The sequence below is a fragment of the Mauremys mutica genome, chromosome 1 (assembly GCF_020497125.1).
Source record: "Mauremys mutica isolate MM-2020 ecotype Southern chromosome 1, ASM2049712v1, whole genome shotgun sequence".
NCBI lineage: Eukaryota > Metazoa > Chordata > Testudines > Geoemydidae > Mauremys > Mauremys mutica.
The window spans coordinates 119,357,026-119,384,518 of NC_059072.1; the positions used below are offsets into that span (position 1 = coordinate 119,357,026).

Sequence of the window (27,493 nt, forward strand, 5' to 3'; positions counted from 1 at the left end):
CTGAGTCTAATCTAATTTACACTGAGGTAACTTCAGTGGAATTACACTTGATTTAAATCAGCATAGGAAAGAACATTATTGGCTTCTGCACATCAGAATATTGTGCAATCCGCACCCTCCTGCACAGTCAGGAAATGAAAGGGGTAATAAAAGCCGATGGAAAATGGAAGAGAGCAACAAGAGTGGCTTAGGGTTACGCTATCCAGGTGAACTTTGTGACACCTGAAAACAAGCATAATATGTGTAATGTGAACACATTAATGCTGTTAAGAATTAGAGAAGAAAACTATATTTTACATTATGAAGTGTAACTATTAAAGATTTTTATTTGGCTTTGTGGAGGGAGTTCTACCAGAGTGACTCAAGCATCCATTATTGTGGGAACTATTTTTGGATCATGGTCTCGGGAGCTGCATTTGTTTTTAAAACTTCCTGGCAGACATATCACATGGCAATCAGAACATGGAAACATCTAAATGTTCAGATTTAGTCTTGGATCTCCACGTCTGACCCAAACCCCACGCCTAGCCTGACCTAGTGCTTTATCTTCAACAAAACAGACCCTACCGCGAAAAGTAAAATAAGAGTGTGCCAACAGTGTTCTTGTTTTGTCAAAAATACTTTATTAATATATAAACAAAACATCGTGCCGCATACATTCACTGATCACCAGGAATCAACATATTTTAATTTATCACCCCAAAAATTAAAATGAATTGCATGTAGACCAAGCTCAGTTCAAGCCACTATGTTCAGGTTCATGTAACAGGGCCTAAGATGCTTCTCCTTTGCAGAGTGTAAATCAGGGGTAACTCGAGAGAAGTCAATGCAATTGCACCAATGTAAGCGTGAGGAGAATGAGGCCCACTGATTTTGAATCCCTGAAAGTTCAAGGGTGTTTGAATCTGGGATTTTGATTCAGGTCCATCTCTAATGCTGATATAGTTTGTGCTAATGTAGTGTTTATATTCCAACACACGAAACAGCCTGTTTTCTTTTATCTGATTGTAACCTGAAGTCAAACGTCTCTTTATAAAAGAATCCCAAAGTCTGAACATGTTGGTTTAATTCTGTGAGCAGCAAAACTGGGGCAATTCTTCTGCCCAGGACCAAAATGTGAGGAGATCTCACACAGGTGACCAGCATGTGTGCCATGTCATGGGTGCTTGCTGTGCTTTTGTTTACAGCCAGATTGGTGGGGGCATTGGTGGAAGCACAGGACCAAAGGCTCTTTGAGTATGGGGTGCCACGCATTATTTCTCCCACGTAGGGGAAACAGAAAGAGCTCATTTTTAGACGTGTTGAGCTTCCTTTCATTTTCTATAAACTATAGCCCAAGGTATGGAGAAGTTTATTCCAATCCAGTCATGCATGGTTCTCCCGGCTCCTCGAGCTGGGCATAGAGCCTGGGGAGAGTAGGATTTAACCCTAAAATAGAGCAAGATTTGGTCTACAGTACAAAGTTTTGCCAGCATAGCTATGGTGGCTCAGAAGACACCTGCTGTAGACGTGAGTACTCCAACAGAAGAATGCTGCTTCTGGCTTAGCTAATGTTGTTCGGGGAGGTGGGATAACTATGCCAGTAGAAGAACTCCTGTCAGCCTATGCTGCATCTCCATTAGGGGGCTCTGTCAGCAAAGGCTCTGGAGTATAGACAACCCCTAAGCATTTGACACAACATGCTGCAACAGCGGTGACAAATTACCCCAATTGTTCTTATTAGTGATATTCATTCCCTTTGAAAAGTCACAGAGCAGTCTGTGTCAGGGGGACATCACACTTCACGTAGTGATGATTTTTTTTAAAGAGATATTTTAGTAATAAATGATAGGCGCGTTTGTTATTAAGGTTCTCTCTTCTCTGGCATGTCACCGAAGTTCTATTTGAGAGCTTTTAGCACTTTATTTAATGGCCTTTTTTGGCACTTTATTGGGGGATGACGAATATATATACTGCAGTCTTTCAATTATTACAAACTTACATTGATAAAATTCTAAAAAAAAAAATTTAAAAAAAATCAAAGAAATGTAACTCCAGTATCTGCCACCTCATTGCACAGGATCAGAATAATTACACTAATGATGAGAAAAGGTTTGATTCAATACTGAAAGGTACTTCAAAACTAATACAGTATAGTCTTTCTTCTGCAGTCTATTTTGACGGGTTAATGTTTGAGCCAAATCCTGAAGGTGTCATGAAGTGTTTGAGGTCAAGGTGGCTTTTGCCTGAATGATGACTGAGGGACCACCTCTATAACCTTTACTGATGTTAGTAATCCTCATTTGTATGAGTGTGCCTATTGAACTCAGGAAGAACAACTGAATATATAAGGATTATATGATTTAATAAGGATTTCAGGATCAGACCCAGGGCTAGAACTTCTATAGATCGGGTTGAAAAACAGGAGAGGAGTTGTGCATTTTTTTATTTTAAATTTCCCACCTGTTTTTTAATTAAAATTTTGACATTGGAAACATTTCAACCAGCCTTACAATTGTTTAAAAAACACAAAAATAAAATCATCATTTTTCCTGCTTTTTAGGGGGGAGGTGAGGGGTTAAAACGTGAAAATTTTTCATCACAATTCCAAAAAGCTGTCGACGTCAGTATTTGGCCCTACGCTGTACTTGTAAAACCTCCACATGAGCATTCAGAGTTAGAAAATGCCTGTGTTCTTTTCACAGACATGTTTCTTCATTTGCCTCCAAAGCTTTTGCACAAGGAAAAGTTTCATTTTTACTGACACTAGTTGATCCCTTCCGGGATGATACGTCTGTACTTTTCAAATCTATCAGCTCATTGCTTTCTGGTCGGAATCGTTTTATTATTAAAATGAAGAGCGTTATATATAAGAAACAACATCCTGCCCTCAGTCCTGCAATGAGTCCAAGATAGACGTTTCTAGAAAAAAAAATGAAAACGTGAATGTTTCTATCATTGAGACTTGAGACAGAGTCAGGGTCCAAACACCTCCCTAAAGAGAGAATGGGGGGGGAGACGGTAATGCTGGGAAACTGTTCAAAGACAATGGGTTTCTTGTATCAGAAAAGGGAATTTATCTAATATGTAAGTGTAAAGCCTGAGGTTGGACCATTATGTTTATTTTCTGTGTAACTTGTATGTGTTTGCTTCCCCTTCTTTGAATCTGTGGTTTTTCTATTAAATAAATCTTTTGTTTATTTTTTACCTCAAACAGGTCTCTGTTGAGCAAGCTGTGTGGAGGCCAAAGAAAGCTGGTATCTGGGGGACGAGGTGGTGGTCTGGTTTCACATATTTGGGAGTGATGAACCAGAGGGGAAAAATCCAAGTGTTTGATAGTTAAAAACTTGTGGCGACAGATTTGGGAAGACTTGGGACCAGAAGGGCAGGTGGAAGCCAGGGTGAGACCTTATTCTTGTGATCTGGTTACCGGTTTCAGGGCTCTGAGCTATAGCAGCAGAGCAGTAAGGTAGCCATGGTCACATGACAGGTAGTGACAGAACCTCTTACGGGTCTGGGTGATCCCTAAAATGTCAATACTTACCAGGCCTTACTGGAATTGGAGTGTAAAATGTGAAATATGCATTTATGAAAAACTGCTGAGACACTCTGCATCCTGCTAAATCACAAACACAACACTAAGGGCTAGGATCTGGGATGTGTTAGGACTCCCGCTCTGCACAGTTCAGGTGGTGCAAAGAGGCCATAAACTGTCTGATAATTTCCATCAGAGAAAGGGCTCCCTGCTGGGGGTTAAGGTGCTGCATTTGGCACCCTCCAACCAGCCTGGGGAGTATGTCGGGGCAGGGAGAGGGTGTAACAGAGCAGAGCTCTATCTGCAGTGCCAATCCTCTACTGATGCAGGGTTGTTAATAGATCATACATCAGTCACACATCTTAGTTCTGCTAGGCCTATCTTCTATTGCCATAGTGTCCATCAATGGCACAACTTGGAGCTGCCTGGCATAGGGACTGCAGGCAGCACTGCCATGCTCCCCTTTCTCCTGGACTGAGTGCGTTTTTGGCACAGGACAGAATCAACCTGAAAATGCCCGCTCTGTTCTTCAGTCCTGTTTTCTATATCTGAGCCAAACCACTTCACTGCCACACTAAAAAGCCAAGTTAGAAAAGAATGGTTTATCCAGGGAGCGTTTACTCTACTTGTATAGAAACAGCCACCTTAGAAAAGTGTTAGCTGTTTAACCGGTCCAAGGCACAGTTGGGTGGTTAAGCTAAATTGTATGTGATAGACACATTTCTCCAACCCCTAACACACAAAGGACTCCACTGAACTCAATTTCCCATTGCCATAATATCAGTGTTCCTCAGTGCTCTAAGGATTAAATTAACAGCTATTAAAAATGCAACCTTTGGTAATATGACCTTTAGGAGTAAAGAAGAGACCTTCTGCAATTTCATGTTAGAGCTAATCAAAAGAACGTTGTTCTTAAGGCCCAGCCAAAGTTTAGATGCTTTGAGATTGTCCATTCAATTTTGTGACTTTCTTGTTTCCCCCTGAGAAATAGCGGTGTTTGGGAAATGGTTTTTGTTCTGAATAAAGGTTTGACTTTTCATCAAAAAAGTAAAATTCAAAAGCTAGAAGTTGAGGTTTTCAGCCAAAACCCAAAATATATTTGGCTAAAAATTGATAGGAACAGCCCAACATATAGTTTGGGGCTGAAAACATTTATTTTGTAATGGTTTGTTTTCTGACACAAATTTGAAAATTTTCAAAGATGGTACAAATGATTTTCATGAGCATTTTTGTTTAATCAAAAACCCAGTTGTCCATCCCCCTCCCTCCAAAAAACAAATCAACAAAAAATTTAGTATAACTAGTAGAAAACTTAGTATAAACTCTGAAGCTGCAGTTGATTGAAGAACAGGAGACAGGAGCTATTCTGAATACTCTAAAGTCAACACTGCTTGCTAAGCCAAATTCTTTCCCCTGTTGTTTTTAGCCTTTATTCTTAATTTTATCTCACCTGAATGCTTTCGTGTCATACACTCTACAAGACCCTGATCCTCCACACCTCTTTGTTCCCCATTTCAAGCAGGTCTGATCTATCAAAGCTCCAAAATAAATAGGAGCTGGAAGTCCACCTGCAACGAAAATACATTAGTAGAATGAGTGTAACGTTACAACAATAACAGAGCTTAGTTCATAGTGGAGGAAGGAGCCCCTTAACAAATGGTTAGAGCAGGAGCATGTAAACTCAGGACTCCTGGATTCTGTTCCCAACTCTGCTAGCTGCATGACCTTACACAAGTTGATCAGCCTCCATGTTTGCCTAGCTGTAAAATGGTGATTTCCTACTTCCCAGCCTTGTTATTAACTTAATTAATGCATGTAAACTGGTTTGAATTCCTTGGATGGAGGGTTCTGTAGATTGGACAAGCATTATTATTACTCCCAATGGTGGGGCAGCTGTCCCGCCCCCATGTGAGAAGGGGCTAGAGTAGGGCAGAGAGGCTGCGCAGGCCAGCAGCCAATTAGAAAAGGGCTTACTGAGAGCCAATCAAGGCCAACATTAGATCCAGCCAATCAGGGTTAGGCTAGGCCCTATATAAAGGCTGCCCAGAAGCACAGCAAGGAGTCTCTCCCAGACCTTCAGAGGGAAAGGTCTGTCTCCTGAGTGAGGAGACCAGCACCTGGGATAGCACAGCGCAGGCTCAGGGAAGCAGAAGGGAGCTCTAGCCTGCTACCTGCCAGGCCCTGAGGGAAGGGCCTAGCTAGTGCAAAGGGGCCAAAGGGGAAGTGGCCCAGGGAGAGAGGCTTACAAGGGGAGAGAAGGAGGGCAGGAAGGCTGCCACGGAAGGGTCCCTGGGTTGGGACCCAGTGTAGAGGGTGGGCCTGGGCCCCCCACTTCCCTCTTGCACGAATACCTAGCCAGTGGATTTGGTGATAGTAGACTGCACCATACCCCTGACACTAGGAGTTAGACTTTGGGGGTGTGATTGACCACGGTGGCTGGGGCACAAAGAAGGACTGCAGATAACACCAGACCCCTGGAAGGGGGTGGGACCAGAGCAGTGGGCACTGCCAGAGGGCAATGTCCTGAAGAGGATGCTGCTGATTGGGAAGCAATGCGGGTCCAGACACCAGTGAGGAACAGATGATGGATAGGACACCATCAGCAGAGGGCGCTCCCCATGAACTGAGCTAATTCCTGAAGGTAACCAGCGAGAGGCGCTGTGGTGGTGAGTCCCAACCATCTCACACTCCCAAATAAGAAAAGAAAGTAATGGTTCCACTTTGTCAGTTTTTTTGCCTCTCTCTCAAAAAGAGTTTTAAGGTCCTCTTCTTCACATTCTCTCGAGCATCAGTCTGTTCCTGGTTTTCATTTGTGTGTCACAATTCACCACAACCCATGTACATCACTGTATCTATTAAAGCTATGTAATTAAAATAGATCAGTGCTAGAACTCAGTTGAGCAAAACACTTAAGTACATACTTAACTTTAAGCATGTGCTTAAGTCTCATTGGGTATGCCTACACTGTGAAGAAAAACCCATGGTACTGAGTCTCAGAGCCCAGACCAATTGACTTGGTGCATGGGTTTGTGGCTGAAAAGCTAAAATCAGCAGTGCAGACATTCTGGGTTGGGCTAGAGCCCAGGTTCCAAGACCCTCCCCTCTCACCAGGTTTCAGAGCCCAGGCTTTAACTCAAGTGAGAAGGTCTACACTGCAATTTTTAGCCCTGCAAGCCAAGCCCCAATTGACCTCCATTCTGAGACTCAGCATTGGGTTTTTTTGTTTGTTTGATTTTTTTGCGGTGTAGACATACCCATTGACTTCAGGCACTTATGCATGTACTTTGCTGAACTGGGGCTTAAACCATTTCTTGACTGACTGCCAAACACTTCCATTTTCAAAGCAAAAATCAATCACAATTTACAATGATCTGCATTCAGCTTTGTAAGGAAAATTTCTTTAAAAAAAATATGAAAATAGCCCGGTGAGAGCTCATTTGGAAATGAGTTCCTTCAACTGTCAGATAAGGCAGGGATGGGAGCAGAGGGAGATCCTTGTGACAGTAACGGGGAGGAGCAGGTAGACAGAGCACATGAAAGCTGTGGGGACATGGTTGTAGGGGAGAGAGTACTTGGAGATCCAGCTCCTTTAGGGCTGCGTAATCTTATCCCATTTTAAAGTCTGAAACACCAAATCATAATCCTCAGGTGCCTGCCTACATGAATAAAACAAAAAAACACTGCAGTTCAATCCCCTCCTTTTCCCTGACTCTTTCATTACATAGATTGTTTAAACAGACATACATATTACATCATCATGTGCTAGGACATACCTATGAAGCATATTGAGGTGGGACATATTCAATACACTCTACAAATTTCTCAATACGTTCTACAAATTTCATGAAATCACATTTTTGGAAGGGTTTGGGTGGTTTTTTTTGGTTCTGACATAGAACAAGGACATATGGACCTAAGACAACTTGGTGTTCTCTATTGCGTTCTATTTAAATTCCAAGAGGAATAAAGATGAACAAAAAACAAAACAAAATTTACCTAGTATTCTTCCACACAAAGCATCAATGCCAACAGCAAATGATTTCAAATCTGGTGAAACAGATCTAAAAAGTAGGAGGACAAGATCACATTAATTTTCTATTCATAGGAAAAGCACTTAAGATAACGCAGTTTTGCCAGCATCTACACTGTGCATGTACATATATGCTCCATTGTAATGAGTGCCACACAACTTTTTTATATACCGTACTGCATACAAGCTATAATGGAAAACACTGCTCAAAGGTTTCATATGAGATGAGTGCAGAAGCAGCATTGATCTAGATAGGAGTAGGAGCAGGCTTTCAGACAATCAAGTGTATGGTGTAAAAATATACGTGAAGACATCGCATCAGGAAAGAAAAGTAAACATTCTCTCATAATACTAGTAAGGAGCTGATCCAGCCAGACACTTAGCCCTGAGTCCTTCCATTGAATTCAATGGGACAACTCATGTGGTTAAAGTTAACAGGTGTTACTGTCTCAGGGCCTGAGGCACAGCAAACGTATGAGGCATAGCAAGGGTATGGAGAGAGTGTTTCAGATGACACTTAAAGGGGGTGGAAAGTTGCTGAGGCAGACACAGGAAGGTCTTTTGAGATGACCGTAACTGTGGCGAACATCACAGCGGAAAGTGGCAAGATTGTAGGCAGGTGCAAATTGGAAGAAATAGGGAAGGGAATAGACACAAAGCCTTTAATTCTAACAGGGCATGGAGCAATGAGTACAATGGTGTTGCATTCCAGCACAAGTGCAGAAATAAATGGGACCAATTCTCATTTACAGTTTTTGTAGTGGTATAAATGTCAGTTCGGGGTATGTGATTATTTTTACCGATAGTTATACGGTGCACCCCTTGGTGCAGACGCAGTTATATTGGTATGAAAGTGCCTTACAGCACTATAGCTTACTCCTTTTCCTCTCTGGGAAGCACTGTACCACTTTAACTACTGTATATTGGTGCAGTGGCCTTACGGTGGTGTTTACCCAAACAATGTAAGATGGCTTTAGTGTAACTGGGAGTTAGGCCCAAGTAAGTTTAAGTATCAAGTCTTTTGCACTCAAAAGTATTAAATCTCACACCCTTTAAGGGCCAGTTCCCTTACTCTCAAATGGTGAAAGGCCTGGATGCATATGAGGAGACATGGGCTTCAATGTGATCTTCAGCATGCAAATGAGGCTCTTGATCACATACTGCTGCCTTTTGCCTTCCTCTTGCTGCTAGGCAGGAGTAATTTAATGACTGTGTAGCATGCAAATGACTGGATCCTGCTGCACTCCCTGTTCTGCCAATAACTTTTTACCCTAGCTTATACATGCAACACTCTGCACAGGACCATTTCCATAAAAGATGCATTTTAAACAGTGAGATAACTAACTCGCTAACTAACTAGCTAGTCACAGTAAATCACAGGTGGGGGACCTCAGTTAGCTACTGTGACCAACAGGGCAATTTCCTGTAATATCCTTGCAAAATATCTTCTTGCATTAGGCTTAAGTTTCTTTGGAGTCCATTGTATTGAATGCAAAGTTTATGTGTTATGGTGGGATTTTATGTAACTTCTCTAATGGGGAGATGTGGCCAATGTAAAAGTTGGGATAAACAAAGTTAAGAGAATTTCCTAGGAAATCCCTGGGGGAAGGTGAATGCAAATTCTCACCTCCGGACTCAACCTTTTGAAGCTATGCCTGAAGAAGAGAACCACTGTCTGCTGATCACGTGTTACGTGAGGACAAGATCAAAGGCTCAAGCTGTAGAAAAGGAAGGTGGTGCTTGTTCTGAGCTAAAGCTGTTATTAACTTGTAACCACACAAAAATGCATTGGTGGGATTTGAAGAACTGACCACCTACCAGAGCCCTTTTTGGAGTTGGGGGTGATCTCTAGTAAGCTGATTAGCATGTAGGGATTTTTATTGTTTTAAATATGTTTTCTCTGTAATGCTTTCACCTTAAGAATAAATGTGCTTGCTTAGAAAGAGCTATGTGGCAACTTATAACTGTAGGCAATTACAATTCTTGATAACCTCTGAGGAGAGAGCAAAACACAAATGCAGACCAGTTTAGGCAGTCTGGCCTGCTGAGGAACTCAGTTTAGGCAGGGAACTGTGAAGTCTAGAAGAATTCCAGTCAGATAGGAGAGAGACATGGGTTGCTGCCCAAGATAGATGACAGCTGAGGAGCTGGGAGCCTAGAGTGAATACCCTATCTGGACCATGCTGGGGGAATACAGATGCAGTTGCCGTGAACTGTCACAGCTACATCAAGGGAAAACCTACCTGTGTCTCGACTACACTAGGATTTTACAGTGAAATAATTAGTTTGAGTTAGCTATCTCAGTGTAAAAACGTACCTTTTTAGGCAGTGACATCATAGCCAATCCATCAGGTGAATTAAAGCAAGTCAACAGAGAAAAGAAGGCAGTTTCAAACTGGTTCCTAAAATGAATGGGGAGCTAGTGGAATACATCATAATTACAGCAGTTTAGCTGTAACAGATTCTAATCCACACAGGTGGTGAGAACTGTGGCATTTAAAATCACCACAAATGAAGCAGCAATAAGTGGTGCTGTGCACCAATAATTTAAGATTATAATCTATGTTTATGAATGAACAGAAACAGACTTTGGTAAGTAAGGGAAACAGTTTTAGTTTTACTTTTATGTTTAAAGAGCACTGGTATTTGAGTTTTTGGTTTTTTGTACCAGTCAATTTTCATTGGTGCTGGAACTACTCATTTTGTTCCAACTTGAGATAAAATAGGAGATATGATATTTCAGGGTGTGTATTGAAGTAATTCAAGTAAACCAAAAACCACAAATATAACTGTAAAAGAGCAATACAGACCATTCTAATCTCAGATGCACAGCACTTTGCCTTGTGTAAACCACTTTATAAAGGTGAGCTCTTTCTCAGAAATCCCTATGTGAAGTAGGTATTATATCCATTTTACAAATGGGTTAACTTGGGTACAGAGAAATTAAGTGACTTTGCTAAGGTCATGCACAGAGTCAGAAAAAGAATCCATTGCTCTGACTACTGACTAATACTCCCTTCCTTCTCCCCAACCTCCCCGCCCCCGGCCATAATTAAGTGGAGAGGGTTGTCAGAACAAGGCCTATCCAATCCATCACATAAGTCCCAAATAGAGTTTAAGTGAGACAAATGATGGCTTGGCCTTTTGCTGGCCCTTTGCACAGGGGTGGATTTTGTAGGAAGAGCAGAAACACCCACTGTCTCTCTGAGATTAGAATTTCATTCTTCAAAGCAGAAATGAAGTGATAGAATGGTACATTAATACTTTTTTTCTGTTTGCCCAAAACTTTATGGTCAAGGTCAAGGTAAAGTATTTTACCTAAACATAATCATGTATGTAGGAGTGCCTCCTAAAGCTAAAATAAGTGCACATGTGCTCAGTAATGCCAAAAAATAGGGAAATGTTTTAGTACAGCCTTCTCTTTGGCACTGTCCCAGAACTGCAGAGAAATTGCCACTCTCAAACCCTTCAACTTGCACACAGCTGCAGTTGTGAAACACCTGAAAGAGAAAGATGAGATGACTCACTTACTTCATGAGCACTCATAGATTTCCAAGCATCTAGACTTCTGATGATAGTTAAAAATACAGTGTATTTCATATGGGAATAGAGGACCCCCAAATACTTTGAAGACTGCGGGCCAGCTTACCCTGTATGTGTCAGCTGTTTTGCATTGCTCCAGTGACATAAACCAGCTGTGAATCCAGTTTAGGCATCCATGCTATTACTGTACTGGAGTATGAAATTCTGTGTTTAGGTTAAATATGGGTTAAAGTTCTAGGTTGTTCATATATAAGTTTTGGGGGCCATCTAAAGTACATAAGTAAGTATAGATTACTAAGGGCCTAAATATTCAAATGTGGGTACCTAAATTTATATTAGGGACCTAAATAAAAGTGGCCTGTGTGGTGATGTAACAGGTTTTACTCAGCACTAGGGAGCATCCTCCTGGATGTTTAGGGATTAGCTCCTTCCAGGTCTGACATCTCTTTCCTCACACCATGGCCCTTCCCTCTCTTTCTGGGACTCACGGTCCTCTCTCCAGCCAGGTCACTATAGTTTTCCTCTTCCTGGATATCAAAGTCCCCCCTAGAAAACTGTCCCATGAAGTCTCTGTCTCCACTGCCCAGTCTAAGCCACTTTGCTCAGTGGCTGGTAGGGGAACCCAGGCCCACCCAATACTCCGGGCTCCAGTCCTGAGACCCTATGTCCAGCGACAGTGGTGTGCTTACACCCAAACCCTATTGCTGTTTCCCCTGGACTCCTTCCTACTTTTCTGCTTTTATCTTCTGACTTGTCCCCTGGCTGGGTTTATCAAAACAAATTCCTTCCTCCCAGGGAATGTCAGCAGATTACTTAACACACTCCCTTTTCCCAGACAGTGACTACAGATTCTGGCCTTTACCAGCCCCATCTATTCTTCTCAGCTAGACTAACTTTTCAATCCCTGGTTCTTTCCCGGGTGCAGCCTATCGTATTAATGGACCTCGCTTAACTTACTCTACCTTGAGTGGGGTGGACACTCAATTATAGGTGGCTATTGAAGTCAGTAGACGTTTTGGATGATCAACACCTCTGAAACCCAGCACTATTATTTAGGTGCCTAGGAATATGAATTAGATGATGCCAAGTTGGAAAGTATTGCCTTATATTTTATAATTGTTAGGTGATATCATAGAAACTCTGAGTTTATCACAGATTAGATTTGAAATTTTCTTCTCGCATTCACCACTTCCCAGATGAGATTTTCAGAGCAATACAGGGATATAATTTCAATGGTGATGCTGAGTTAAATCTCCTGCACTGCTTTGAAAATCCTAGCCATACATTTTCTTTCAAGCACCTAACCTTACATTGCTTATTTCACAATTATGTTGACCATACTCATAAAAGGTAGGACTCAGGTTTGTGGCCTTATTGTAATCTGAGTTAACAGATAGATAACTGGGGATTAATTGGCAAGCTCCTTTGTAAATGCTAATATAGACATGCAACTTTTCCAAGATGTAAACTTCATTCTTCACCTGAGGCAATATATGCCAACTGTACCAGTGTGATGTACAAGGGCCTTCTTGAAATTTGCACAGGTGTATCTCAAATTGCTTTTAAACTGATACAAACACTTGTGTAGACACTCTTATTTCAGTTTTGTGTATTAGTTTGGTTTAACTTAAATTGCTTCCTAATTGATGTAAACTAAACTGAACTAAAATGGAGCATGTACATATCTTTTTCTACCCAATTTAATTGAACAGATTTAGACTCGCACCTTAGCTTTCCCTAAGTGCAAATGAATATCAGACCTTAAACTAGGATCTTTCTATCTCACACATTGTCCTCAGTAATAAAGATTCAGCAAGCCAAATTAAACCATCATAAGCATTTGAGGAAATTCGTTGTCTTTTATGTATTTGCACTGGTATGACTGATTGGAATACAGCTAACAATTCTGCTAATAATGCACAAATCCTCTTACTCAGTGTTGCCCCGTGAGCTAACAGGAACAAAGGCAGTAAAAATTTATTTTTGTCACTGAAGTATTCAGCATTCTATCCGCCTACATCTGAGTAACATATTTGCTGAGAAATATATATTTACAGTCACATTCCTGAGTAAGAAAACATTGTTTAAAAAAATTAAAAAAAACAACTCTAAGTTAAAAAAAAACTTTAAAGCAAAGTAAATCTAAGAGTGAATCTAGGTTATTGAATTCCAATGGGAGTTGGGTGCCTAACTCCCCTGGGTTCCCCTGAAAGTGGAGCGAGGCATTTAGCTCCCTTGAAATTCCCAGCTGGATGCTTTTGTGCTTTATCCATTCACTAGTTCAGAGGTATATTGGTAGAGAATGGGTATCTATCGCTACATCGTTGCTTAAGCATAAAATAAAATGAATTAAAAATGAGCAACAGAAATGCTTTTATATCTATCTACTGACTTACCATATTCTTTCCAGTCCCGATAGATGATTTACACCCAGCAAAGCATGCGGTCATATAAGTGATTCCATTGTCCCCACATACAGGATCCCATTGATTCAATACACAGCTGCAGTCAGAATTGCAGCTGGCAATTAAGTTGTTTTTTGGGAAGGAAGATTGTTTTACTCTGGAGAGATTACAAGTAGAATCTTAACTGATCAAATAAAACAATTCCTTATTAGAAAAATAAACATCGACAACACATGAATGACCAAGCACAGAGAAATGAGGTGGAGTAAAGCAGTCTCCGTGGGCAGCCTGCATTCGGTGGAGCATGAAAAACTGATAGATAGTAATTGCATGTAGAATGTCAGCTAAATTGATCTAAGCCAAGGTTCTCTTGGTTTTACCATAAAGCATTAAGAATTTTGCTGGATTGTAGCTTCAAATAGCAAACCATTTCTGACTAGCTATCTTTGGTGGGATCATCAGTGACAAGGATGACATTAACAGACACAAAATGGGATTCCTAACAGATGTAGTGAAAGATTCAGCCCCGGTGGCGGGGGGAATCAAACATGAAATCACTGCCATCTTCAGACTAACTCTATCCTTCCTCCCTCCGACTGCCCCTACCAATGCAAGGTAGTGGTATAACCCCCTACATGATTGTTATAGCTCCAGTTGTTTGGTCAGAGTAGCAGTAGCAATGCTGCTCCTTGGTCTGTTGGATACATGTGTGCGAGGCCTGGTTTACACTAGAAAATTAGGTGGGTTTAACTACGTCAGTCAGGGGTGTGAAAAATCCATACCTCTGACCAGCGTCGTTAAACTGACTTAAGTCCCTATGTAGACAGAGCTAGGTCAATGCAAGAATTCTTCCATCAAGCTAGCTACTACCTCTCAGGGAGGTGGATTACCTACGCCAATAGGTGAATCCCTCCATTCAGCATAGGTAGTGTCTACTCTAAAGCTCTCCAGCAGGGCAGCTGCAGTGGCACAGCTGTGCTGCTGTACTGTTAAGTGTAAACAAGCACTGACTCATGAGAACTGCTCTCATCTGAAGTCTTCTACTCGGCAGCAACCCTGCAAAACTGGTCAGGCTGGACACCTGTTGCCTTATTCAGATCTCACATTGGTTTCACCCCAGAATAACACCATTGACCTCCGTGGGGTTACTTCTGATTTATGCTGGTGCAAGTGAGATCAAGGGACTACTTTAAGCTCTTGCTGATGAGAACCAAGATTTTCATAAATGACTAGTGATTGGGGGTGTCTGGTTTGCTTTTGGTGTCCAACTTGAGATGCATGAACACATTTTCCAAAAGTGTTGTGCTCCCATCCTCTGAAAATCGGATTCTTTTAAGGTGTCTGACACTGGATACCCAAAGATTCAGGCATCCAAAACCACAAATTGCTTTTGAAAATCTTGGCCTGGGTGCCCAATTTAAAACCATGCCATTGAAGGAAAACAATCACTTCCCCCCACCTACCTTCCCACCCCCTGAATTTTTCAAATGAAAAGTATTTTAGTTGTGTTTTCCCCTGAGTTGTGGTATTGCTCATCTCACAGTTATGGATATTAATGTGGCTGCAGAGTGCCGAGATGGCCGAAATAATCTGTGAAGCACAAGGTCTCTCTTTCACTTCAGCAGAAAGGTCCCGTGATGTGGTAAATCCCCCATTAGTGAGTTGTTGGGGTATGGAGAAGCAATTACTTGACCTACTTATTCATCTTTGAGGAACCCCTAATTTTGGGAGCAATCAAAATCTGTCATTTTAATCCTCCTACATCATCTCTAATTCCACAGGCTGCCTGATTGCCAGGGACTGAACTTGGCCACAGTAGTCTCCACTGAACAAAACTCTGAGATCCTATTGTAACTAAACTCCAAGTCATGCTGGCCTGGTTACAGAGAACATTGATGAACGGTTTGACAAAAGGGTTGGAAATGTTTAGGTGAGCGTAGGCTGGTTCAAGAGTAATGGACTGAGTTTTGATTAAACCTGGGCTGGAAACCAGGCAAAGCCTAGTGGGTAGAGCTGGGTGAAATCTTTCACACAAAATGTTTTGGGGGGAGGGTAGAGGGAAAATGCAAATTCAGTGACAGTGAAACTTTCTCCTAAATCACGTTTATTTAGCTGAATTGTTTGTTTGGGGAAAACAAAAAATTCTGGAAAAAAAATGAAAACATTTTGTTTTGACATTTTTCAAACAAAACATTTTAATTCTTCAGCTTGAAACAACTTTTCATTTCAAGCTTTTCTTTAATTTTATTTTTAAATAGCCAAAAATCAAAACAAAACATTTCATTTGACCCAATTTTTTTTAACTTTCAATTCACTGAAAATTATGAAAATGTTGGTTTTCAATCTGACCCGAAGCATTTTTTTCAACTTTTTGAAACTGCCACTGAACCAAAAATTATGTTATTTGCCCAACTTTACTAGAGGATTCAGATTAATTTCCTTTTGAATGTCTGCTTTGAATTAGACTGAACTCAACATATAATCCTGGGAGTTTGAATCTCCATTGCCTTGCAGCTCAGGTAGACATTTACACCTCTGTAAATTGGGTATAAAATGTTATCAATTCCAATATCTCCATTGATGTCTGTCAATGATAGTGCTTTGCACCTACTACGCCCAGGGATAAATGTCTATACAAAGTGCAAAGCAATGATGAATCTGATGTGGAGTGTGCAAATTGCCATGAGCTGAAAGTGAAGCAAGGTCTGCAGAGCCATTTGCGAACTGACACCACCAAGTTCCATACATCTCTAACCCTGAGCATATGAATATCCTGAAGCATCTCCTCTGATTAATAACACTCTAGTGTGCACTGTCAGTACCGGCTCAAGCAGCAAAGCTGGCACAAATCAATATCGCACCACTCACCTCTGTAGAATTGAGCTGATTTACATCAGCTGAGGATGTGGTCCCGTTATTTTTCTCTTTAACTAAACACTATAAACTTTATACTTTAAAACAAACAAATAGTTATAGTATATTTGTGTATAAAGTTATATACCAGTAAATTATAGTATGCAAACAAGGGTCACAGAGTTTAGATCTAAATTCAGATCTGAACAGCTTCCTAGCATTCTACTTTGGGGGCATCTTGAAATGTAGCTCTCATGAGAAGAATTCAAGGATATGGAAAGTGTGTTTCTGAACGATGAAGACAAGAATACAAACCCAGAGAGAATACAAACCCAGGGTAGGAGACTGTTAAACCAGCCACCTGGAGCACCTCACAATCACATATGAAGTACAAGAGGTTTAACAGGTATGCAGCTATAAAGGTGGCACATCCAAATTTTGCCATTCCAGTTATGTGTAACTTGAACTTTTTAATGATAAAGCCTCCCAGAAACATCCCCAGAATTGTAATGGGTAAAAGTATCACACCTGCAAACAAAAGGGAACAGAAGGATGTTTACATTTATGGAAACAGCATTCTATTCAAATAAAAGTCTGATGCTAGTTTGTGGTTTTCATTGTCTTTTTTAGTTTCTTAACCATGAATATGTAAAATTCAGGTTAGCTGAAATAGACACTAATCCAGACCTCGCCCTAGTCTTCAGATTGAGCTTTTGAAGTTCAATAAAGTTCTGTTTCATTTTTGCTTGATGCTTCATTTTCTCCTTATGCCCGTAATGCCCTTAGAAAAAGACTGTTTTCATTATATTCCTTGCCTTTTTGTAAGTGATTTCCAGCACAGGTTTGCAAGTGCTAGAAGTTCGGACAATTCAGGTAAAAATCTCACTTTATAGGCACTTACTCAGCTGACATGAGCCTCCAAACCTTTTGAGGTCTGGCCATAGGTGGCTAACAAAGATGGTGAAAGGAAGCAGTGTTTGGATTTTGGGCTGAGCTTGAGTTGGGATTCCATTTGTAGGTTGGAGCCTGAATCCTGGCTAAGGTTTGGGCTCAGATTCAATGATGTTGAAACCTCACAAACTGTCTTCCTGAAATTTTGACCCCAAACTTCAGAAATCTTACAAGCAGTTATTGTGAGATTTTAGCCATTCTTCTTTCGTGAGATTTTGGATGCATCCAAACCAGGACCAGAATAAGTCCCTTTCAGTTTGGATCCATCCAACCTATAATGAAAACAGTAGGGATTGGTTCAGATTCAGGGATCTGAATCTAAGTGCCTCAATATTCTCAAAAATCCCAAAGGGTTCAGATGACATTATCCCATCAATAGTAGAAAAAAGCATAGTCTGAGATATATTATCAGCCAGTTTACTATATGAAAAAACACAGGAAAATGATCACTAGAACTAAATATTTCAAAAATACTATAGGTAAATAAGAAGTCTCAATTTAAAATTTAACCCTCACCCATAAAGGAATCCTTTATACTCATGTTATATCTAAGGGCCAAATTCAACTCCACTGAAGCGAGGGTCAAAACTCTCTCGGAAATTAGTGGAACAAGGATTTGGTCCTAAGATAGAAGATGAAGTAACACGTGTCAATTTTTCATAGTAGGGTGGAAAAAAAAGGAACACGTACCAATTAGAAAGATGGCTCTTGACACGGATACGTTAAATTGCTGTTCCATAAACTTTGTCTCAAAAGTTATCAACCCAACCATAGAATTATACTGCAGAATAGTGAGGAACAAGTACACCAGAAAGACTGGGTTCCCAAGAAGTTTCTTCAAAGTTGGTAGGAAATCTGGAAAGGAAAGTTGAGTGTCTTATTCTCTGCTAAACATGAAATAGCCATATGGAAAGCTTGGTCCTTATTCAGCTGATGAACCAGACACTGATTTAGTTACTGGCTGTGTTAGAAAGTTTAATTTATTTTTCTCCCGCTTATGCTAAACACTATCAACGGGCATCCTTATAACAGTGAGGACTTTCCTCTTCTTCCATACTTGACTTAGAGAGATATTAGTACATGAGGAGGAGGTGCAGTCTAGTGGATAGTGTGCTAGATTGAGAATCCAGAGACCTGGTTTATATCCCTGATTCTGTCAGTGGCCTACTTGGATTGTAAAGTCTTTGGGGCAAGGACTGTCTCTTATGTGCTTGTACAGTGCTTAGTCAAAATCTTGATTGGGGGCTCTAATTAGCACTGGACTACTACTACTACTACTAATAATAATGTCAGTGGTTGCAAGTTATTTAAAGTATTGCCAACCCTAGGAGTTCAAACTCATGTGTGGGGTCCCAAAAATAATGATATTTTAAATATTTTTAGGGTTCATTTTATTTGCCTTTTTTTTTTTGGTGAGATGAGGTGGATGAGGTAATATCTTTTTTTGTTGGACCAACCTTTGTTGGTGAAAGAGACAAGCTTTTGAGCTACACAGAGCTCTTCTGCAGGTGAGCATTTAGGGTTTGCATCTTCAAGTTTTCCTCTTCAATCATGAGGGCTAGACGCTTACTTTAAAAAAAAGAAAGATAAGAGTCTCTCATAATCATGTGACTTCGAGAGCTGGGGCTTTAAGAAAAACACTGAATAGCATGAGAATTGTAGGTGTTGGCAATACTGTGCTTGGTATTTCCCTCTTTTACTTTGATCTTATCAATAGAGGGAAGTAACTTCAGAGGAATGAAGGACTCATTAGTGCAGGAAACCTGATTCTGCATTATCTTCCCTGCTCAATACCTCTTACCTTATGTTTATGCATGTAACATGCCATGCCAGTGTGATGGTTAACACACCGAGACATTAAACTGGGGACTGCCACACGTAAAAGCACGAACTGTTACAGCTTTAGCTAAAGCTCCGTAGATGGTGGTGGGAGTTTTATCACCTCATATTCTCTGTGGAGTGGCACAGAGGGGGACCTGTAACACATTCTCACCAGGGGGTTATACCAGCACTACATAGGATGATGATGATTTACTACTTGCATTGCAGTAACATCCAGGGATGCAGCCTGATTGTGTTAGGTGCTGTACAAACATATAAGCAGCCCTGAATGAAAACCTGAAGGACAACAATGTGAAATAGATCATCCAATATGCTCTTACCTTTTACTGCTTCTGAGAATTTTAGCTGCGGTTGACTTGGGGGTTCTATTTTACAGTGATCTTCTTGAATAGTTACAGATGATTCACTCAGCTTCTTCAAATTTCTTTCTTCTCCTTCTTTTGGTAAGGAGTAAGGAAGGAACCAGAAAGGCAATGAAGCCAGAAAACTGACTGCTCCACATATCACCAATCCAAGCCACCAGGCGCCAACCCAACGAGTATCCTTAGGATTTATGGTTAAACTCTCTAAAAAGAGAGTGAGAGAGATTCCAAATTAAGTGCCAGGTTTTTGTTTCTTGATTAACTGACATATAATATATTTCAGTACACAGAGCAATTTAAACTTATAAGAACATTTGTATCCAATATTTAAACATTTAAGATTAGCCATATTTGATACAGAAATTTAAAAACTATTTTGTTGGCAGATCGTTACCAAGCATCCAAGAATAGGAAATACTAGTCACTTATTCCGGGGCCACCATGTTCCTTAGCATTCCTTGATGTCCCTTCCTTGCTGCAGTCTGCCATTGCAATGCTTTTCTAAGAAAACCCATAAAAATGCAACATTCTCCCTTTATGGGACCTAAAACTCTACCCAGGATTAGAGATGGGCAAAGTGATTTAGATGATGAAAGTACCCTCCACATGAAGCTTTGCCCTTTCCTTGACTTGGAGCAGAACCAGCTCTTTGGAAGGCCCTCAATGTTCATTTAACATAGTCTCCCCATTGTTCTTTTCATTTGTGCAGATCCAGCTTCCCATCTAACATGTAATAATGTTAGCTATTGAACTAGTAACACCCATTGGAGAGCTCTCTTTCTGAAAAGGCTAACTGACAAACAGTTTCTGAACACATACAGAACATCTGAGTCACTGATATTTCAGTATTATCATTCAGTAAGTCATCTGTGTCTTACCAAGATCTACCACTCCAATGTCTACCCACAGATTAGCACAGAAAGATCCGAGCAGAAATCCAAGTGTTGGCCCAACCATTCCACATGATCTTATGGTACCTGTAAGAGAAGGAAGATATCATGATACAGTAAGTAATATACTTTATACAGAAAAACAACCATCAAAAAATGCATATCGTGCATGAGAATTTCTAATTATATGTTTTAGAAACTTTGCTTTAAATTTTAAGGCTCTGATCCTGCCTGTTACAATATTCAGGCAGATTCCTTCTCCCAACAGAAGTCAATGTGGTTTTGTATGGGCTAACACATATTATACCTCGTAGGATCAGAGTCAAGAGACGATATGGAAAAAGAGTGTATTATAGTGATTTTAATCTAAAAATATTTTTTCTTTCAGCTCTATGTGACTGTATCATTCAGTTAATGAAATTACTAAGAAGCATATAACTATTGCAGGGATCACAACTGTGGTTACAACTGCAGGTCACAAGCAGTTTACATGACTGTGGAATGCATGACTTTCCCTGTACCGTATACTCAAATAAGCCCTGAATTTAACTTTAAGGAGAGGTATTTCCTTTGCCTCATCTGCTTAAAGTTAAGCATGTGCTTATGCACTTTCTTCATTCAGAGCCAAAGTACAGTGATAAGTAGCAGTGCAGGTTAATAAGTAGAAATTTAGATAGAATACTCTGAAAATGTCAATTAGTCAAAAGGCTGAATTAATATGCCAGTGTTTAAGTGTAGTTCAGTATAAAAATGTCTACAAAATACAAGTGAATGAGAAAATTAGCAAACCAACAAAAAAGCTATGTTAATATTTATTTATACAGCTCCAAAAGTAGGCTAGTAGAGAAACAAGGAGACAAGGGGGAAAATCCTGGCTCTATTGAAGTCAGTGGGAGTTTTGCTATTAACTTCACTGAGGCCAGCGTTTCACCCAAGGTCTTTGCTTACGAACTAAACAGACATCAGAGATGAAGGAGGGGGATGAGATGCAACAAGAAGCAAATGAATGAGCAGGAAAGTTTAGTACAAACTGGTCAGGCCCATACTGCATTTTGTTACAATGTTTTATAGTCTAATTTGTGCAATGCAGCGCAATTTGATTTTATTTATCACTACACATCATGGCTATACAGAAAAAATAAAAATAAAAAGTTCCAAAAAGCTAATTCCTACATGGATGGCTGCATTTGCCTTTCGCTTGTGCTGATCTGTGGAGTTTTTAGTTGTAAGGAACAAAATGGGGGTAAAATTGTCAAAAGGCCTAAGGGTTAGATCCAAACAGATATTGTAATGCTCAGTGTTGCAATGCCAGGCTCCTAGGTGCCCTGCTGCCAGTGGAATCCTCTGCCCTGAGTTAGATGCTCAAGCTCCCCCTGCATTGTACATGGAAAGTATGTCATCTAAAGAAGGGATTATCAGAAACCAGCAAACTGACTGGGAAGCTGCCTAAATTAGCCAAGAGTGAATGCAAATGAAAGGTGCAGGGCTTAGGCCCTGATCCCAAAGGTATTTAAGCACCTAACCCTCACTGATCTGGACCTTAGGTGTGTGCCTCCCTCCACTCCAAATTCTCAGATGTGAGCCCTCTCCTAGAGGCACCGAAGCCAGATCAGCCCTTTCTCATGGAGAACAAGAGAGAGACTCACCCCATAAGAGCCAGTAGCCTAGTGGTTAGGGTACTCCCCTGAAATGTGGGAAACCGGTGTTTAAGTCAAGCAGAATAGGAATTCAAACCTTGTTCTCTTACATCCCACCTGAGTGCCCCAATCACTGGACTACTGAGTATCCTGGATACATATACCCACACAGCTATCTTTTGTGTGGGGCCCAAGCTTGTAAGTGTGCTCTGAGAACATCTCCAGGATTGGACCCTGCTGACAAGAAGGCAAGGGAACACATACTTTGAGAAGAGAATCTTGCTTTGGGGCTACTGGTGCTTTCACACACTTGTGCTACAGCTCTGAACAGCTTGTTAGTTGTGGGGTGGCATCAGGACTTAGGATGGTGGAAGATTAGGAGCTACAGGGTCAAGTGGCAGCTGAGTCATAGATGCCAACTCCATGGGAGCTCTGGGGTTGGGGCACCCATGGGGAAAAGATGGTGGGTGCTGGGCACCCACCGGCAGCCCCCTCCATCAGCGCCTCTCCCACCCTCCCTACACCTCAATCAGCTGTTTCATGGCATGCAGGAGGTTGGGGGGAAGAGCGAGGACATGGCACGCTTGAGGGAGGGGTTGGAACGGCGTGGGAAGAGGTGGGGTGGGGGAGGAGCAGGGGTGTGGCCATGAGGGAAGGGGTGGAGTGGGGGAGGGGCCTGGGGAAGAGCCAGTGGTCGAGCACCTCCAGGCACAATTTATTTTATCTTCCAAACCTACCCCCTTCCCATTAGCATTCACTATGTTAGGCATTCCTTCAGACTTCTCGGTGAAGACCGAAACAAAGAAGTCATTGAGCATCTCTGCCATTTCCAAGTTTCCTGGTACTGTTTCTCCCTCCTCACTGAGCAGTGGGCCTGCCCTGTCCTTGGTCTTCCTCTTGCTTCTAATATTGATAAAAAGTCTTCTTGTTTCCCTTTATTCCTGTAGCTAGTTTGAGCTCATTTTGTGCCTTTGCCTTTCTCATCTTGCCCCTGCATTCCTGTGTTGTTTGCCTATATTCATCCTTTGTAATTTGTCCTAGTTTCCATTTTTATATGACTCCTTTTTATTTTTTAGATCATGCAAGATCTCTTGGCTAAGCCAAGCTGGTCTTTTGCCACATTTTCTGTCTTTCCTACCCAGTGGAATAGCTTGCTTTTGGGCCCTTAATAGTGTCCCTTTGAAATACTGCTAACTCTCCTCAGTTGTTTTTCCCCTCAGTCTTGATTCCCATGGGACCTTACCTATCAGCTCTCTGAGCTTACCAAAATCTGCCTTCCTGAAATCCATTGTCTCTATTTTGCTGTACTCCCTTCTACCCTTCCTTAGAATTGTGAACTCTATGATTTCATGATCACTTTCACCCAAGCTGCCTTCCACTTTCAAATTCTCAATGAGTTCCTCCCTATTTGTTAAAATCAAATGTAGAACAGCTTCCCCCCAGTAGCTTTTTCCACCTGCTGAAATAAAAAGTTGTCTGCAATGCAGTCCAAGAACTTGTTGGATAGTCTGTGCCCCGCTGTGTTATTTTCCCAACGTATATCTGGATAGTTGAAGTCCCCCATCGCCACCAAATCTTGGGCTTTGGATGATTTGGTGATTAGCTATTTTAATTACATAGCTTAAAGGCTGTAATGAAACCAGAGAATTAATAAAATAGGAAAATTCACCTATGCCATGATGCCCACAAAACACATGACAGTGGCTTAGAGTCTGTGACTGCTACCATCATAGTGCTCTCACTGTTACTCTCTCTGTCTCTGTTGTAACCACCTGCGGTCTCTCATCACATAAGGCTAGATCCTGCAAATGAACCTACATGAGGAGATCCCTGAGCCTGCGTGGAGCCCCATTGACAGGTGCAGCAGAGTGCTTTGAATTGCAGGATCAGGGCCTTAAATCCCAATCCTGCAAAAATTAAAACACATACTTAATTGTGTGCACGATGAGAAGTTTGATGGGGTCAATAGGGCTATTCATAGAGCATAAAGTTAACCATGTGTATACATCTTTGCAGAACCTTGGCTTGTAAGCTCTTTAGGACAGACACCCCTCCGCAAATCTCTTGTCTTTTCATTATTCATGCCTACATTGCTTAACGCAATGGAGCTATAATCTTTGACTATGGAGTAGCCACAATACAAATATGTAGTAATAATAATAATGATGAGACTTTGTATTTATATATAAGTAAAGGAAATGACATAAACCTGACTCTGCTACTTTTCAGATAAGTTACAACTGAATCATTAGTTATTACATATAGTGGATGCCATTAAAAACTGGACATTTACTCCCAGAAGCAATGACAGTTTATACCAGCTGTCCTATAGACTTCAATGAGACTGCTTATACCAGAAAATTTATGCACCTGCTTAAGTGTTTTCAGGACTTGGGTCATAGTATTTAAATTCACTGACCAGCCTCTTGTTCTAAGTACGCAGAAATAAAAAAAAATGCAGTGAAGGTTCATTTTTACAATGGCGCCTAATGTATTAGAGTTTTCCTGATTTTTTTTAAAATGAATGAATGGAAACAAACTAATTCCATCTGATATATTCAAATGTGTTGGATTCCTAGTTCAGGAATCCTGCAGGCATGTGAATAATTATACTCACGTGAGTAGTGCCACTGAAATCACATGAATAAAGATGTTATGTATATAAACATTTGCAGAATCAGAACTTCAGTCAAGATTGTGCTGCTTTCATTTATTTTAAAGCTACTCTATACAGATTCAAACACTAATAATTCTGTCCTCTTGGACTCCCTTGTGGCAATGTCCTATGAAATGGAATGAGATGAATCCAGTAGGGTTCTGTGGAATTAATTAGAGAATGATCTCTTATCGATGGGGTTTTTTTTTTTTAAAAATCTTATAGAATTCTATGGCAGGAATATAATTTTCTATTCAATTTTATTGGATGGTTAAAAAGCTTCAGAAAGGCTTTCATTTTCCCTTAAATTCTATAACACTTCAGATGATGTTATCATTATTTATAATTTGTATTATTGTAGCACCAAAAGGCTCCAGTGGTGATCAGAGCTACATTGTTCTAGGCACAGTGTGCAAACACATAGTAAGAGACTAGGCCTACCCACAAAGAACTTACACTCTAATGAGGGCTTGTCTCCAGTTACTGGTGGATCAACACTGTAGCGATCGATCCACTGTGGGTTGATTTCGCAGGTCTAGTGAAGTCCCACTAAATCGACCACAGATCACTCTCTCGTCGACTCCGGTACTCCAACGGAATCAGAAGAGAAAGGGGAGTTGATGGGAGAGTGTCTCCCGTCAACATAGCATAGTGTGAACCCCATGGTAAGTAGATCTAATCTACATCGATTTGAGTTACGCTACTAATGTAACTCAAATTGTGTAGCTTAGATCGACTTTCCCCTGTAGTGTAGCCCTGCCCTTAGTAGACAAGCCAGACAAAGACGGGCAAGTGGAAATGTGAGCACACAGAGGTGAAGTTATTTGACCAAGGTCACACACACAGATTTGTGGTCAAAATTCAATGATAGCTTTGAGTGGAATTTTTTCCATTACAGGACAATACTTATTAGGCACTAATATGGCATGGATGAGTCTTGCTTATCAGATATGCAGAAGAGTATTGGAATGAGATACTGGAATCAATAAATGGAATTTACATCCTGCAGGAAATCCAATATTTCAGCATTTGGTTTAATCCCAAATTGGGATGAAATGTCAAAGTATCAAAACTTTTAATGGAATGAAAAGTTATGAAAATATTCAACTCAGAAATGTTGAAATGAAACGTTTCAGGATTCCCACATCAAAAAATGTGTTTCAGTTTATTGATCCAAAAGAAAATGTTTAGTTTCAGGTTGAGTCAATATTACTCTCTGAGTCTGTCTGAGCTGCCAGAGTGCCTCAAGGACATTGTAATTGCAGGTCCCACATGCCCCTAAGGGACCTGCTCCTACGTTTCCCTGATGCACCGTGGTCTTTCTCTGTGCCTGAGTGACTGTAGTGGGACTTTTGTACCAGTCCTAATTAGAAAGTTCTAAGGTGATCATGAATATCTTGGTAGACTGAAGTAGGAAATTAGTGGGTTTTTACAGCCCCGTTCTGTATATTCCACATCTTTCTATCTACAATTTTTATTTCCTCATCCCCAAGTGAAGACTGTTTTCAGTGGCATTAGGTGAAGTATCAGCTAGTAAATTCTTCCTGAGATTAGTATATTATATTGATATTTCCTTGGCCAGTTTATGTGCCATCAAATTTATTCTGGGCAATTGCTTAGCCATGCATCAGTTACACAGATTATGGGTTTGGTATAATAGTTCAAGATACTAAACTGGTTATGAATGAGTTAAGACAGTTGGGAGTCTTTCTCTGCTGGTCAACAAGCGATCCTGTTTCCAAAGAAATGCCCATTGATTGGAAATGACATCCTGGCAGCTGGTTGAATATGTCCCTGCCTGACACCGGTGATTTTACATCAGTTGTGCTAGGTGTCAAAACTCAAAGTGCCAAATGCAAGTTTTCTGAAAGCTTTTAATAAAATGTTTAAACTATTATTATTAAAGCGAGTTATTTGGGAAGGGTGGTTAGGAAGAATTTGTTCTCTAAAGCAATGACAGTCTGTGGGTCTAGAGCCGCGCACGGCTCTTCATGGCCCCCATGTACCACTCTCAGGGTAAAGCTCTGATTATGCTCCACTTGTTTTGTCAGCCAACAAACTGAGCCATATTGCAAGATACCCTGAGGGGGAGGAAAAGGTGTATTTGGAACTCTTTTCTATCCTTGCTAGATGAGGAAAGAATGCAGAATATTGAAAACTGAATGCTGGTGGTGTTCTAGTTTTGATGCAGAAATGTTTAAAAGATTGATTTGGGAATTGATATTGTCATAACTATAAAGGGAAGGGTAACAGCCCTCCGGTGTACAATACTATAAAATCCCTCCTGGCCAGAGACACCAAAATCCTTTTATCTGTAAAGGGTTAAGAAGCTCAGGTAACCTGGCTGACACCTGACCCAAAGGACCAATAAGGGGACAAGATACTTTCAAATCTTGTTGGGGGGAAGGCTTTTGTTTGTGTGCTTTTTGTTTTGGGGGTTGTTCGCTCTGGGGACTAAGAGGGATCAGACATCAATCCATGCTCTCCAAACCTTTCTGAACAAGTCTCATATTTCAAACCTGTAAGTAACAGCCAGGCAAGGCGTGTTAGTTTTATCTTTGTTTTCTCAACTTGTAAATGTTCCTTTTGCTAAAGGGTTTACCTCTGTTTGCTGTAACTTTGAACCTAAGGCTAGAGGGGATTTCTCTGGGCTCTTTGAATCTGATTACCCTGTAAAGTTATTTTCCATCCTGATTTTACAGAGATGATTTTTTACCTCTTTTTTCTTTAATTAAAAGCCTTCTTTTTAAGAACCTGATTGATTTTTCATTGTTTTAAGATCCAAGGGGGTTGGATCGGTGTTCACCAGG

General features: G+C 40.7%; 1 protein-coding gene across 1 annotated transcript in view; it reads right to left on the minus strand.

The window, feature by feature from the left end:
• Nucleotides 1-600: 600 nt before the first annotated feature.
• Nucleotides 601-27,493, minus strand: part of LOC123352671 (solute carrier organic anion transporter family member 1C1-like) — a 47,639-nt gene continuing 20,746 nt past the window's right edge. Inside the window, exons 7-15 of the mRNA XM_044993109.1 lie at nucleotides 20,379-20,477; nucleotides 19,459-19,704; nucleotides 17,987-18,151; nucleotides 16,678-16,873; nucleotides 13,484-13,649; nucleotides 10,863-11,044; nucleotides 7,511-7,575; nucleotides 4,965-5,082; nucleotides 601-2,901 (exon numbers count right to left, since the gene is read on the minus strand). Of these exons, the coding sequence (XP_044849044.1) occupies nucleotides 2,679-2,901; nucleotides 4,965-5,082; nucleotides 7,511-7,575; nucleotides 10,863-11,044; nucleotides 13,484-13,649; nucleotides 16,678-16,873; nucleotides 17,987-18,151; nucleotides 19,459-19,704; nucleotides 20,379-20,477 (1,460 nt within the window). The 3' untranslated portion in view covers nucleotides 601-2,678. The remainder of the gene's footprint in view (nucleotides 2,902-4,964; nucleotides 5,083-7,510; nucleotides 7,576-10,862; nucleotides 11,045-13,483; nucleotides 13,650-16,677; nucleotides 16,874-17,986; nucleotides 18,152-19,458; nucleotides 19,705-20,378; nucleotides 20,478-27,493) is intronic.